Consider the following 16,777-nt stretch of genomic DNA (forward strand, 5'->3'; position numbering starts at 1 on the left):
AGTAATTGTTTGTGCAGTAGTTTTGAGTTGTGGTTGAGTTCCTTGTTGTTTGCTGTGTTGTTATATGTGAGGTTGTGGTTGTGTTCCTTGGTTGGTTGTTGTGTTGTTAAGTTGTTGTTGTGTTGTTGTTGAGTTGTTGGGTTGCAGTCCTTGGGTGTTGTGTTGTTGGGTTGTGGTCCTTGGTTTTTGGTTTGTTGTTGTTAATGGCTCAGCGACCTCGACCAGCAGACAGCACAGCACAGCCCGGAGTAACTGGAGTGATTGGGTAAGTACATGTATTTTGAGAGTTTTTTGTTTTTTGGGTTTGTGCTTTTATGTTCTGTGTTGGTATAGGTCAATTGTCCAGCGTGAATTCTGTAGTGTAAAGAAGAAAGTGTGACTGAGGGTGGGTTTGGCAGCTGGAGTGATTAGGTTTATGTGGGGGAGATTTGCCACTTGCTTTTAAGCTTGTTATCCTGCCACACTTCCCCAATCATTAGGCTTCATCTTCCCATCACATATTTGGCTTAAAAATTTACCTAGTGCACAGTGCTTTTCATGTCAAGCTAAAACCATATATGCAATGGTTCAATATCAGCTTGATGGTTTCTGTTACCTAAATCATTTCAATTATTGACCCTACATACAAAAGCACACATTCATTCAAAAGCACATTCAAGTCACCTTTGGCTTCTGGTCCCTCAATCAATTTATCAGTTATATATATCTTTCATTTACTACCTCTCAAAAATATTCTTCCAAGCACTGTCTTTCCTTTTTAAATCATTACTGATCCATCCCTTTGTCTGACACTTATATTCCTCTTTTTCTTTCCCAATAGATACTCAATAACCCAATAGATGCTCAATAACTATCATATAATTTCATAAATACTTCCAACTTACCTTATTAACTATGATTTCATTCCTGCAACCAATCTTTGGTAGAGATGTAGTTTTTGCTTTGGCTGTAACAAGAGAAAAAAGATGCAATAAAAATAAAACTATTAAATAATTTATCAAGTTTAACAGAAAATGGCAAATGCATTCTCAACATAACTTTCCAATAAGAAAAGTTTCCTTTAACAACACTGGTATGCAATAAATCAGATAAAATACATAAAAATCTGTAAACAGAATTTCAAAAAATGCCCCTGGCTACTGTCAAAGATAAGTGCAAATGGTTAGTCATAAAGTTCAGCCATTACTATGTCATTCGTTAAGTAGTGGAAAAACAAATAACGACTCGAGTACATAATAACAAAATAACAGTACTGTACTGTATGAAATAAAAAAAAAATTCTAGAACTACTTAAGTAATATCAGTAACCCAACAAATATTCTTGGAGATATTTACTAAAAGGTAAATTCACACCTAGTCTTTAGAAGATTTGGTATTTAATCTTTGGAGTACGTACAGGTAGTCCCAGGCTATTGGCAGACTTGGTTAATGGTGGTTCGGTTTTATGGTGCTAGACAGCACCATAAAATCAGTGATTTGTGGTGCCATAAGACACCAAGTGGTTAGATAACAGAGTTATGGTGCCATAACATACCTAACAGAAGCGCCATTAACTGGTTATAAGCGCCATAAATGACCGAATTTCGGTTAGTGACAGCTTTCAATTATCGGCACTCCACCGAGAGCTGCCCCCACCAATGACTGGGGACGCATGTATTAATATAATAAATAAACTACAGTCCTTCAACAAAGCCAAATCTTGTCTACATCACAAACTAATCTGCCTACATTACCAAGAAGACACATGAACATTGAGAATTTATCAAATACTATTCTTAATATAAACCAATTAATCATAAAATACACAAAACCATGCTGACCACATCCAAGTGAACAATGCAAAGTATTTCAAAGAAAATGATTCAAGCAGACCCACTGAGTCTCCTTGCAGATACTCTACTAATATTTGTTCTTATCTGCTTCTCAGCAGTGGTCAAACGTGCTGCTGTCTGTTCCATGACTTACTAGTCTTTCTACTACATTTAGTAATGTGCCCACAGCAGGATTACATTTCTGGTGTTTTCATTTTTACATTTCATTTTAATGTAGTATATTATGAGCTTTTAAAAGTTAGTAAGCTTTGCCTGAGTGAGTTTTGTCAGGGAGTTACCTTTCTTAATTTTGAGTGCCCTGGGATTTGTAGCCTTGAAAAAATGAGGCCTGGTTTGAGCAAAAAGCCAGTCACATTCCCACATATCAGGAGGGTCACCCTGTCCTTTTGTGCCTTGAATCAGGAGTCTTAAGCTTCGTCCATCATAAGGTGCATCCGGGACAGCACCTTTTTCCAAAGAAGGCCAGTTTCATCCAAATTGAAGACCTGTTCTGGGCAGTATCCTTTCACCCACAGGATTTTCTTGAAGATCTCTGGAAACTTCGTGGCCGCCTCTTTATCGGCCGATGCTGCTTCCCCATGTAGGGAAACAGACTTTAGGTGGAACCTTTTTTGGAACTGGTGGAACCATCTTTTGCTCACCTGAAAACCTTAGGGAGCTGGCGACGGTCACGGTTGTGGCTCTTCTTCCTCTTCAGGAGCTGGTTCATCAAAGCCCCAGAATTCTAATTCCCTTTCTTCATCACCTTCCTGTGCCTCTTCATCACTGCAGTTGGCCGACATTTCAATGAGAAAAAAGAAAGTAAAACCAGAAAAAGTGTGAACATGACATAGTATGGTACGTACAGCAACGGCAGTGTCGACAGTGAGAGACAAAACAATCATAAAAATGGAATCTGCACTCACTTACTGGATAAAGGACTGCCATAAGAAGAACGTACCCTTTGACCCCAACATCATACGTGAGAAAGCACGACAGCTCTACCATCAGCTGTCAATTTGCCACCTTCCATAGCAGTTGATAGCTGATGGTAAAGCTGTTGTGCTTTCTCGCGTATGATGTTGGAGTCCAGGGGCACGTTCTTCTTATAGCAGTCCTTGATCCAGTACGTGAGGCAAAATTCCATTTTCAAGATCATTTTGTCTCTCACTGTCAACACTGCCTTTGTTGTACCATAGTATGTCATGCTCACACTTTTTCTGGCTTCACTTTCTTTTCTTTATTATGTATCTCACCGTGCTCTTGTTCTCATTGAAATGGCAGCCAACTGCGGCGAAACTTTTGCCCTCCTTCAACGTATTGAGAACTTTCACCTAGTCGAGCTTCATGATCACCGTCTTTCTCTTAGGCTCTTTGCCAAAAGCCTTAGAAGGTGTAGGGCACATTTTAGGGGCCATTTTCGGCATGATTCACTTGGATATTTGCTGATCATCGAACACAGCTTTGCATTTACGTTCACATATATCAGTAACTTCCAATGCAGTGAGGCTGATGAAGGGGGATGTGCAATACCCACAATTCCATCTTTGCAAGATGGGAATCTGGTTTCAACCAATCAACGCCAAGCGCACAGTCAATGAGCAACACCGAAAATGAATGCCGCTCCTGGATTGGCTGCTCTGCAGACGACAGCCAATAGCAATTCGAGTATCATTTTGTCTGGGTACTGCCTTAAGAAGGTGTCACAGCATCGCAAGAGTTGTCTGTGGGCACTTGCCTTGGGTGAAGCATCTTTTAAGAAAAATCAATTACATTACTTAAATTTTTCTGTTCACATTAACTTATTACAGAAATGTAATATTTCATAATAAATATTTTTTCATAAAAAAATGTATTTAGTTATAAAAATATACTTAGTACATACAGTGGTACCTCGATATAGGAAAGTTCCAGCTTACGAAAAATTCAAGTTACGAAAGCAAATACGAAGATTTTTTTGGCTCTACACACGAAAATAATTCAGGTTACGAAAGGTTGTTGCTGTAAAGTCCCGAGATTCACCTGGACCACCAATAACAAATTTTAAAACTTGCGCGCCGCCAACTGAGTAGACTCGCCACCATCCTCCCATTCTCCCATTGGTTCCTGAAGCTAGTCACCGCCATAAGATCCTGCTCTCCTATTGGTCAGCATCTCTCCCATCGGGCTCTACGTAAAGGCGTCCTTCACCCCCTGCTTCGCACCAGCATTTGTGTATGCACACGGAATTCGTTCGTTCACATATATGATTTCGTTTGTTAACAAATTTGTGTTACTGATTTCGTTGTACTACTTTATCGTGTTGTGTGAAAACTTTAGTATACTACATAACTTAATTACGTACAATATACGTAGTCATGGGTCCCAAGAAAGTTGCTGAAGTTCACGGAAAGAAGAGAATGCTTTCTATGGAGACGAAGATGGAGATAATTAAGAAGTATGAAGCTGGTATGCGGTTGAGTGTGATCACTAAGGAATACGGCCGAAATCTGTCGACAATAGGCACCATTCTTAAGCAGAAGGAAGCCATCAAAACAGCTACACCTTCCAAGGGCGTCACTATTTTGTCCAACAAGAGGAGCCACGTGCATGATGAGATGGAGAGGCTACTTCTTGTCTGGATAAAAGACAAAGAAATTGCTGGCAATATGATAACCGAGACGGCAATCTCCCACAAGGCCAGCGCTATTTTCGGCAATTTGATTGCCCAGGCCGAAGATGACGGAGAAGGGACATCGACGCCAACCCCAGACTTCAAGAAGGCTTCTCATGGGTGGTTTGAAAAACTCCGGAAATGGACTGGCATCCATTCAGTGGTGCGGTATGGGGAGGCGGCCAGCTCGGACACGAAAGCGGCCAAAGCCTTTATTAAGATGTTCGACGAGATGATGATCAAGGAAGGCTACAGTTCTCAGCAAGTATTCAACTGTAATGAGACTGGCCTTTTTTGGAAAAAAATGCCTCGTCAGACGTACATCACGGAGGAAGAGAAGAAGCTACCTGTGCATAAGCCTATGAAAGACAGGCTTACGCTCGCACTTTGTTCCAACGCCAGTGGGGATTGCAAGGTGAAGCCCCTACTCATGTATCATTCGGAGACTCCTCGAGCCTTCAAGGCCCACAAAGTGCTAAAGGAGAAGCTTTCAGTGATGTGGAGGGCTAATGCGAAAGCCTGGGTAACGAGTTTTGTTCACCAAGTGGGTAAATCTGTGTTTCGGCCTGACAGTGAAGAAATTCTTGGAAGAGAAGCACCTCCCTCTGAAATTTCTGCTGTTGTTGGACAATGCTCCTGCTCACCCTCCTGGCCTCGAGGAAGATATCCTAGTGGAGTATTCTTTCATCAAAGTTCTTTATCTTCCGCCTAACATCACCCCTCTCCTCCAGCCAGTGATATCGAACTTCAAGAAGCTGTATACGAAACATCTTTTCAAGAGATGTTTCAACATCAGCTATACCATAAACCTCACCTTGCGTGAATTTTGGAAGGAGCATTTCGATATCGTAATATGCATCCGACTCATTGATCAAGCTTGGCAGGAGGTTTTGAGGCGAACCTTGAATTCTTCGTGGAGCAAACTCTGGCCTGATGCCGTATCCGCCCGAGACTTCGAGGGATTCAACGTGGGCGAAGCTGGTGCAGATTCAGAAACAGTTGACTCCTAAAACTGTTTCGCAACCAGATCTTGACGAGATTGTTGCACTCAGCAAGTCCATGGGGCTGATCGTCGACGAGGACGACATCAATGACCTTCTCGAGGAGCAACAAGAGGAGCTTACGACGGATGACCTGAAGGAGTTGGAGGCCGCCATGCAACACAACGTCATTCAAGAAGAGTTCTCTAGCAGCAGCGAGGAGGAGGAGGATGACCCTATGACAATGGCAGAAATTACGGATGCTCACGCTGCTTTTCATAAGGTGCAATCATTTGTAGAAAAGAGACCCCAAAAAGGCTAACACAGGTCGTATGCTTGCGCAGTTTGATGACGTTTGCCCGAGTCGTTTCAGGAACATTGTCAAAAGCAGGCAGAAGCAATCCTCCTTGGATAGTTATTTTTTGAATAGGCCTTTAGTAGGAGTAAGCAAACAGGAAGATCCAAGTGATACTACGAAAAAACAGAAAGTTGAAAATGATGAAATTTAAAAAAAAAGAAAAGAAAACAAAAAAAAATAAAGTATAAAAAAGTAAAAAAAATGTAAAAATAAAAAAATAAAAAATAAAAAGAATAAATTTAATTTTAAGTTTTTTGTAAAGTTAAGTGTTAAGGTTTTGTGCCAGTCGCCACTTTCAGAGATAACCTCACTCGAAAGGTAAGGTTCCACATATTACTACATACGTACATATGTACGTACAGTATTTCTTGTATACCATGTACACTAATACACTTTAGTTACAGGTACTATGTAGTACATATTAGTACTATGAATTAAGTTAGGTATTGAATGGTCCAAATTGTTGTATTTCATTGTTTATTGGTTAATTTAGCTTTTATAAAATTTACTGGGGTGTTTTTGTAGGGTTTGGAACGAATTAGACAATTTACATGTAAAATACGTTTCAAGATACGAAAAGCTCAGGTTACGAAGGCCGCCTCAGAACAGATTAATTTCGTATCCTGAGGTACACTGTATGCATGAAAATACTATGTGCTGCAGACGAAAACATACGTACCCTGCTATTACCATTGTCTTACATATTTTAGATATGCTCTGAGCACTTAATACGTAGTATTTTCCTGAAACACTTTATGTACATAATTGTCATATTTAGAAACAATCTTAAAACAAAACATTTCATAAAATATACAGCCTGTGCAAAATATCAATGCACATACTGTAATCACTAGCTCCAATATGTACTATGTTCTTTTGTTTGTGAGTGTTTTGCGTGTGCCCTACAGTATGTATACACTACTACAGGCTATGAATTATTTTTTAAAATGTCCTCTAAACGTTCTGCTTCTACTGAGGCTTCTGGCAAAGAGCCTAAGCGTCACAGGCCCTTACAGTTAATGACAAATGAGGAGATAATAAATATGACTGACATGTTAAGAGAGGGCAGAAGTCATGGAGAAGTAGCAGCCCATTACCATGTGACTGAAAGTGCAGTTGCCTGCATTAACAAAGAGTATGAGCCAGGCAAAATACCTGGGGAGTCCATTTTTGGACAAGAATTCACCTCCCTCTTTATTACTATCCCACCAATGGACAAGGCCTTTGAAAAATTTTGTGGTCTGTACAAATTGATCAGAAAAGTGAGGTAAATACAAACAATAGTAAAGTCACAGGATAAGAATGAAGAAAGGGCCACGAATTTCATCAATGCAGTTAATGAAATAGTGAAACCCTATCATGCCTTGTTTGTACAAATGTACAATTACCTCAAGAAGGTGGTGCCTCCCGAAACCACTGACAATGCGCCTCCTGAAGAAGGTGACGAAGCTCCCTCAAAGGATCTGTAACACCTCTACTTTGCTGTGCAGTCTATCTTCATCATCTTTCATCAGGTTGCACAGCTATATCATTATCATCATCTATAATCAAAATTCATCACCAGTTAAGTGCTGTATGATTTATTATTATTATTATATAATAAAATTAATGTCACATAGAGTAAATAACATGAAAATACAGAATATTGCTGTACAAAAACATTCGCATTCGCGAATAGCAGGGGGCCCAAGAATAATTTTATAGACTTGTTGCACAGAAAAACCCCCAAATAAGCAAGTCCTCCCACGAATAATTTTTAGATAGGTTCTACAGAAAAATCTGCAAATGCATGCGTCAGCGAATCCTGAGAATGCAAATACAGGGGTCCAGCGTATGCATATTAATAATAATAATTGTGGAACATTTCTTTTGATAAAACTTCTAAATAGAATGATAAATTCCTCAAAAGAATTTGCACTTCTCCAAATAACGGTAAAAAATCATGGGAAGCGCTGATGTGCGCTAGCAAAAAAAAAAGCTTACAGCTTTTCATGCACAATTAAAATGATATTGTTATGATACAATAAAGTTTTGTACATACTTACCTGGCAGATATATACTTAGCTATAGACTCCGTCGTCCCCGACAGAAATTTGAATTTCAAGGCACACGCTACAGGTAGGTCAGGTGATCTACCGCCCTGCTGCTGGGTGGCAGGAATAGGAACCATTCCCGTTTTCTAATCAGATTTTCTCTTCCACTTGTCTCCTGAGGGGAGGCTGGGTGGGCCATTTATTCGTATAGTATATCTGCCAGGTAAGTATGTACAAAACTTTATTGTATCATAACAATATAATTTTTGTACATTCAACTTCCCTGTCAGATATATACTTAGCTGACTGGCACCCTTGGTGGTGGGTAAGAGACAGCTAACTACTGAAATAGATAGGAAGACAACATACGTTGTAGGTATTATATAAAAAACTTTGGTTCCTACCTGTTTTGGCTGAAAACTTCATGGCTACTGCTTAGAGCCTGCTTTGCCTCAAGAGCCTCAGCGAGAATGTGACATCATGCTAAGAGTTCTTGTGGGTCTGTCAATGGGGTCTTATCCGCTTACTCGACAGAGCCTGAGGTTCTTTGTCAATGGGGTCCTATCCACTTACATGACAAAACACCTTGTCTAATGGCATCATCAAGGAGCACAACACCGATCCCGATCACCTGATCCTAACACCCAGGTTAGTAATGAGATTGAAAGGAGTTATCCCCAACCACCTTTCAAGCAACCCTAAAAACTCAACACCAAACTAAAAACATTAAGGATCAGTCTTAGCTCCTCTTCCCAGCACAGTATCCGCTGATACATAAGGACCCAGAGAGAAGCATTTCTCGTATGTCACTCTGACATCCTTTAAGTAATGGGAAGCAAACACCGAGTTGCATCTCCAGTACGTCGCTCCTAAAATATCCTTCATCGACATATTTCTGTTGAAAGATAGAGATGTTGCAACTGCACGTACCTCATGCGTTTTTACCCTTAGCATTTCAAAGGATTCATCTTGGCACTTCATGTGTGCTTCCGTTATCACATTCCTGACAAAGAACGCTAGTGCATTTTTTGACATGGGTCTCTTAGGGTCCTTCATACAGCACACCAGAGACTCTGATTGCAACCCTGCAGTTGCTTCTTCTTTTGAAGATAAAATTTTAAATCTCTAACTGGACAGAGAGACCTTTCTAACTCCCTCCCGACAAGAGGAGAAAGTCCCTTGACCTCAAAACTTCTGGGCCAAGGTCTAGAAGGATTCTCATTTTTAGCTAGAAACAGAGGTTGGAAAGAGACAACTGCAGAATCTCCTTTAAATCCCACACGTGAGTCTAATGCGTGTAGTTCACTGACTCTCTTGGCAGTTGCAAGGGCCAGGAGAAAAATGCATTTCCTCGTGATATCCCTGAACGATGCTTGATGAGGGGGTTCGAACCTATCAAATGTGAGGAACTTGAGAACCACATCTAGATTCCAGCTAGGAGGAAGAGAAGATCTGGTCTTGGAGGTCTCAAAGGTCATGAAGATCTTTGTTTTCCTCTATGTTCAGGCCCCAGTAGAGAGCATGTTCCAGTATCCTTTAATGGTGGAAACTGCCAAGTGTGATTCTTCTCTTAGGTAGAGAAGAAAATCGGTAATGTCGGTCACAGAGGTATTGGAGGAGGACAGCTTCTTCGACCTACACCATCTACGGAAAACTTCCCACTTCGATTGGTAAACCCGCAGGGTAGAGGACCTGCGGGCTCTGGCAATCGCTCTTGCAGCTTTTCGAGAAAAGCCTCTCGCTCTGACGAGTCTTTCGATAGTCGAAAGGCAGTCATGGAGAGAGCAGGGAGGTTTTTGTGGAACCTCTCGAATGGGGTTGTTTGAGCAGATCTGTCCTTTCGGGAAGAGATCTGGGGAAGTCCACCGTCCATTCCAGTACCTCTGTGAACCAATCTCGAGCGGGCCAAAAGGGAGTGATGAGTGTCATTCTCATCCCTTCTGAGGACACAAACTTCCTTAGCACTTCTCCCAGCAGCTTGAATGGGGGGAAGGCGTAAGCGTCTATGCCCGACCAATCCATGAGGAGGGCATCGATCGCTATGGCTCTGGGATCCTCCACTGACGAGCAGAAGTTGTCCATTCTTCTGGGGAGGAACGTGGCGAACAGGTCTATCTGAGGTTTCCCCCAGAGGGACCAGAGTTTCTGGCAGACTTCGGAGTGGAGAGTCCAGTCTGTAGGAAGGACTTGGTTCTTCCTGCTCAGTCGGTCTGCTCTTGCATTCTTCTCTCCTTGCACAAATCTTGTTAGGAGTATGATGCCTCATTCCTCTGCCCAGATCAACAGAGCTCTTGCTATCTTGTAAAGGGAGAAAGAGTGAGTCCCTCCCTGCTTCCGGATGTAAGCCAGAGCCGTGGTACTGTCCGAGTTGACCTGGACTACCACGCCTCTGACATCTGATTCGAAGTGCTTCAGGGCTAAATGGATAGCTAGAAGTTCCTTCGCGTTGATGTGCCAGGACACCAGTTCTCTTGTCCAGGTGCCTGACACTTCTTTCGTTCCTAGTGTTGCTCCCCAACCTGTCTCCGAGGCGTCGGAAAACAACACAAGGAGCGGGTTCCGAAGAGACAGGGATACTCCTTCGTTCCTCTCTAGAGGGTTTAACCACCACTTCAAGTGGGACTTGATCTCCGGTTGCAGGGGAAAAGAATCCGAAAGTTCCCCTGTCTTCCGATTCCACATTCTTTGTAGGTAGAACTGCAGCGGTCTCATGTGAAGCCTCCTCAGAGAAACGAACTGCTCCAGCAACGAAAGGGTACCCAGGAGACTGAGCCATTCCCTCGCTGAGCTTCGTTCTTTCTCTAAGAAGGCTGAGACTTTTTTCCAAGCCTTGAGCAATTCTTTCTAGCGATGGAAACGCTTGAAAACCCCGAGAATCCATCTGAATCCCCAGATAAACAATGTTCTGGCTGGGGATCATCTGGGACTTCTCGAGGTTCACAAGCAGTCCGAGAGATCTTACAAGATCCAAAGTCGTTTCCAGGTCCTCCAAACACTGCTGTTTCGATTTTGCCCTTATGAGCCAATCGTCCAAGTAAAGTGATATGTTCACCCCCTTCAGATGTAACCATCGTGCTACGTTCATCAGGCCCGTAAACACTTGAGGGGCCGTAGAAAGGCCGAAGCACAAAGCCCTGAACTGAAAGATCCTGCCCTGTACCATGAATTGAAGGTATTTCCTCAATGCAGGATGCAGGGGGACGTGAAAATACGCGTCCTGCAGGTCGAGGGAGACCATCCAATCTCCCGGACATAGAGCTGCAAGAACCAAGTTGGGAGTTTCCATAGAGAACTTTTTCTTCTCTATGAAACGGTTCAATGCGCTCACATCCAGCACACCCCCCCCCCCCCCCACCCCCCGTGCGACATCTTGCGTCTCTGTCAGGAGAAAGCTGATCCTGTGAAAAGTTACAAAGAGGAGACTCCCTGTTAACTTCTCTCTCAATATCAGATGAAGCTGGAGATCCTGGCGCCTGGCTGGCGCTTCACTTGTGGCTGGCGCCTTGTGCCTGGCTGGCGCTGTCCGTATCAGGCAATACTCGCTCCTGTCCGGGCTGTCCGAATCTGGCGCTTTTCGCTCAAATGGCGCCTGGCGCCTGAATTTGTCCGAAGATCCTTTACTGGAGCCATGAACGTCCGCCGGACGAGATCTCTTGATCGGAAGGGAAGAGTCTTTTCTCTGAGGAGGGTCCTTCTTTAGGACTCCTACCAAAGACGAGATTTGCTCCTGCATTTTAAGGAGAATCTTCGTCGCTGTATCTTCCTCCTCATCAGAACGAGGGGAAGGAGGTCTGGATGATGAAGGAGACTCTGAGCCGAGAGCAGGCGCAACATAGGCTTTCTTGGCTCTCTTCCTCTCAGATGGCGAGTCTTCTGGAAAACGTTCCGGGCTCGAGTCCAAAGTAGGCGCCTTCCAACTCCTTTTGGTAGGGCACGATAGATCGTCCGAACTCCATCCACGTTTATGCGAAGACGAATCGGAAGAGGAGAAGTACTCTTTTAGGATGCCTTTCCAATGGCGATCCTTGGCAGTCTGGGACGCCACAGATCCTGCCAAGGGGACGCCTGATTGGTGGGGATTCTCCGTAACCTCCGAAAGGCTTTCGACTTTCCTTCTCCTCTGGGCCTGGGAGCTTGGAAGAGGTCTAGGCCTGGGAGCGAGACAGAGTCGATCAGACGCACCCTCCACTGCACTGGGGACACTAACAGCACTTTCCACTGCACTTTGCTTACCTTCTAGAGCTTTCATTTTACGATCCATCCTCATGAGGGCAGCCTTCAAATCTGCAATTTCCGATACTGAATTTGCAGAATCTGAGAAGGGAGGTGTTAATGCTGTATGGGAGGAAGCAACAATTACTTGAGAATTAGGTGCTAAACTACTAACTGGCTCGTTAGAGCAAGACCTACTCAAACTTCTGGAAGAAGCTTTTCTAGCCTTATCCCTCTCCAATTTCCTTAAGTAGGAATTTAGAGTCTTCCATTCTTCCTCACTCAAATTTACACATTCATTACAAGTGTTAGAGACAGAACATTCATTCCCCCTACACTGCTTGCACAGTGTGAGGATCTACCGAAGCTTTCGGTAGTCTCACACTACACCCCTCATTCACACATCTTCTAACTGTATAGCTAGAGTCCGACATTTCAAGAAAAATCCAAAACCAAATTCAAAAAACAGTCCACAAAAGCGTATGCCAAGCCAGAGATCCAATACGTCACCAAATAATCAGTCCAGAAGATCAACGGCGATGAAAAAACGAAAGTCAAGTCAGGAGGAACCAGCAATGATGTTACCGGAACCGGTGACAGAGAAAATCTGATTAGAAAATGGGAATGGTTCCTATTCCTGCCACCCAGCGGCAGGGCGGTAGATCACCTGACCTACCTGTAGCTTGCCGCGAAATTCGAATTTCTGTCGGGGACGACAGAGTCTATAGCTAAGTATATATCTGACAGGGAAATTGAATGTACAAAACTATTGTTTCACATTCTAAACTATAAAATTTTGAAAATGGAACTTAAAATTATGCACTTAAGCTTTCAACTTAGATGTTTCCATGATCTTCTGTAAGGAAATCAAAAGAGCAAAATCTTTGGCGCTCTGGTTTCTTTACCGACCAGAAAAAGGAGTGGTGGATTGGTCAGATTTTGGTTGTAAGTACTAAACACTACGACGGTGTGTATGCACATAACCACTTCTTCTTCTTGGGGGTTTTGATGTAGGTGAACTGGGTTTTAGCATTTGCTGAGGATAAGAAAATGGCCCTCTTACCCAGAGTCCATTTATACTCTATCATGTGCTATAATGTTTATCATTACAACACAATACCCGGCCAAAAGACCACCTAAAAGAGAATTCTTTGACATTAGTCTGGTCACCATGGAACTCTGGATAGACCATGAAAAGGGTAATCCTTGAGGACGAGACAGCAACTACACTATCAAAAAGAATTAGACAAAAATCTGTTAGATAATGTAAGTAGTGGAGCCCCGTGTTTGCGGCCTCACGCATTCTTGGATTTCTCTCTGGAACATCCCCCAACATAATTCGCGGAAAATTCGCATATTTGTGGTATAGTATTTCTATGAGAAATATCCACAAATTCCTGCTTTTTTTTTTATTAATTTCATCATAAAATGCACTTTTTGTCATAAAACTATTAAAAAGACCAGGTATAAAAATTTTGAGTAGATTTTTCTTGAGTTTTAACTAAAAAAATAGGAGGTTTACGGCATTTTTACAGGGGTTCCAACTATTCAGGGAAGGGGGGGATCAGTTACGCATCCCCCTACGAATACAGGGGACCACTGTAGTGGTCTACATAGGAAAGAGAAAACCTTATTAAGAGGTAATGAATACCTTATAAAATAAGTTTTGTTTCCCCTCACCATCACTACTGTACATGTATTGTACAATAAAAACATACTTTCCTGCCAGGCAAATTCAGTTGATTCTGCATCTTACAATATAGCGAAGTACCTAGTGGATATTCATAATCCAATGGTAGGTAACATATCTATTGCCAATATATCAGGAATAATGTGGACCTGATAAATAAACTAAATAGTATACAGATTAATAGTGAATCCAGTCTTGTGAGCACTGATGTAGTATCACTATTCACAAAGGTCCTAATCAATGATCAGCTTGAGTTTTTACCAAATTATTAGAGAACAAACAGCTGGACATCCCATTTCCTAAAAACATTGAATGAACTGATTACATATGTGTAAAAGAATGTAAATTTTAATTTATTGGTAAACTTTACTCACAAAATTTTAGAATGGCAACAGGAAACTCTCTATACCCAGTGTTAAGAATCTTAATACCCCTGAGCGTTAGGAAAAATATGAGGATTTAGAGCAATAATTAGATAAAAGCTGAAACTTGGTAAACATGTAGAGATGTGCGACTTGAACAACATATCAAAAATCCCATGGCCTCCCGCGCTTGCGTTAGCTGTCATATTGGAAAACTTTCGCCATATTGGAATTCTCTTAAAATTAAAATATCTCGTAAAATAATAGTTTTATAAAAAAAAAACTCAATAAAAGCTGTTCAGATAAAAAACTCAATAAAAGCTGTTCAGAACTTATTGCTTTATAATACTGACTAGGTCATTTTACAAAAATATTTAAATTTATATGAAAAAAGCAAAACTATTGAAATTTAAGTAATAACTTTATTTTTAAAGACAATTTCCGCAGAAATGGTGGCCTGTATGAGGGGAAAATAAGTAGAAACCCGAAGGGCCACATAATCCAACAGTATTTTTTTTAAATAATAATAATAGGTTTAAATTGCAAACATTCTACTAAATTACTGAACAACAATGTCTTTATATACATCATGTTCTTCTAAAAAAAGTTATTGGAAGTTACAGTAAAAGGAACTTACAAAAATTACCCCCTTTTTCAGAATCAAATAATGTGCCCCAAAAGACAGGATCTTTATAATAATAAACTATGTTGGACACATCTTTTGTGTAGAAATTATGATACATACTGTATTTTAATATATACTACTATATATATATATATATATATATATATATATATATATATATATATATAATTATATATAGTAAACAGTGGTACCTCGACATACGAAAGGCTCAACTTACGAAAAACTCGAGATATGAAAGCAAATACGAAAAATTTTACAGCTCTAAATACGAAAATTGCTCAAGTTACGAAAGGTTGTTGCTATAAAGTCCCGAGATTCGCCCGGACCACTAAGAAAAATTTTAAAACTCCCGCGCCGCCAACTGAGTAAACTCGCCACCATCCTCCCGTTCTCCCATTGGTTCCTGATGCTAGTCACCCAAAAGATCCTGCTCTCCTATTGGTCAGCATCTACCCCTTGTGCTTTATGTATTCTATTGGTAAAAGGATGCTGTAAATTGAAAAACTTATTCATGCAATACATTTAATAAAAAAACATTAGGTAAAGATAGAATAAAGAATAGAAATGAATGGTTATTATACTGTTTGGTAGTTTCAGTAGTTGAAGAGAGATAATGAAAATTTATGGCTTACTGTGTACTAGGAAAAGTGATTGCTTGGCGATCGTTCGATACTCGTAAGTGCTGGGTGTAAACAGAAGTTTGGAAGCTTTTTTTTTGTTTGTTTATTATAGTTAATGGTTACTTAATAATTATTTGAAATGAGTACATGCAATACATTTAATAAAAAAATTGTAAATTAGATATCATAAAATATAAAATAAATCAGATTGCTATCATTTAAGCCAACAAATACGTATTTTTTAGAATTCTTCTTCTTTTTTAATATTACGTTACGTATATGTTTCATTATAGCTGTCAGTAACTCGGTATCTCCATTAGGTAAAGATAGAATAAAGAATAGAAATGAATGGTTATTATATTGTTTGGTAGGTTCATTAGTTGAAGAGAGATACTAATTAAAATTTATGGCTTACTGTGTACTAGGAAAAGTGATTGCTTGGCGTTCGTTTGGTACTCGTAAGAGCTGAATGTAAACAATCGATTGGAAGGTTTTTTTTGTTTGTTTGTGTATTATAGTTAATGATTAATTAATAATTATTTGAATTGAGTACATACTGATTATTTATACATTTTATTGGCATATTTTAAGCTTTTAGCTTCTTAGGTTTAGATGTCAGAATCATAGACTAGGCTACAGTAGCAACCGCTAACATAGGCTAGGCTTATTGCTAAGGGACATATGCTAAAGTCCTAATATATGCAGTAAAAATGGGGTTGAACATTACATGCAGTTGAATATTACTCAAGTAAGTACAGTATTTTGCCTTTTTGGAGTCATATTTCTTCCGTCGGATCGGCGTCGTAACCCTAGAACATGTGTTATAGGCCTGGAAATATAATTTACTGGGGTGTTTTTGGAGGGCTTGAAACGGATTAGCCATTTTACATGTAAAATGTAGTCCAAGATACGAAAACCTCATGATACGAAGGGTGCCTCGGAACGGATTAATTTCGTATCTCGAGGTACTACTGTATATATATATATATGTATGTAATGATTACATAATAAAAATATGGAATGTTATTCCATATATATAAAAGACTAAAACTAAAGAGGTCAACCAGATTGCTTGCAGGAATGTGATCAGACCAGAGACGCTAAGATGACGTATACAATAAAAGTAGGCTAAGATAACATGCCGTCACCTGTAGTCATTCATTTGTTTATAAACTTTAGTCCACGCTTCCTGCTTGAGACAAACACCGTGACCTATAATTCAAACGGCCTACGTGATCTGTAGTGTGTCTCATTTTGTATGTATGTTCATATGTTCGAGCTACTGTCTGCTTCCTTTATGATTTGTAACCAAGATGGTAGGCAGAATAGAGTTAGCCATCCTCATTGGCAGACCTGTATCTCTTTACCTAAGCTTTATCATGTAGAACAGAGTGGAATTAGCCATCATCATT

General features: G+C 40.7%; 2 protein-coding genes across 2 annotated transcripts in view; one reads left to right on the top strand and one right to left on the bottom strand.

The window, feature by feature from the left end:
- LOC135216540 (adenylate cyclase type 9-like) overlaps nucleotides 1-16,777 on the top strand; it is a 702,034-nt gene that overhangs the window by 393,715 nt on the left and 291,542 nt on the right. The window lies entirely within an intron of this gene.
- LOC135216539 (adenylate cyclase type 9-like) overlaps nucleotides 1-16,777 on the bottom strand; it is a 251,737-nt gene that overhangs the window by 57,238 nt on the left and 177,722 nt on the right. The window contains exon 7 of the mRNA XM_064251912.1: nucleotides 885-946. Coding sequence (XP_064107982.1) covers nucleotides 885-946 — 62 coding nt within the window. The remainder of the gene's footprint in view (nucleotides 1-884; nucleotides 947-16,777) is intronic.

This window comes from Macrobrachium nipponense, chromosome 6 (assembly GCF_015104395.2).
Source record: "Macrobrachium nipponense isolate FS-2020 chromosome 6, ASM1510439v2, whole genome shotgun sequence".
NCBI classification, from domain to species: Eukaryota; Metazoa; Arthropoda; class Malacostraca; order Decapoda; family Palaemonidae; genus Macrobrachium; species Macrobrachium nipponense.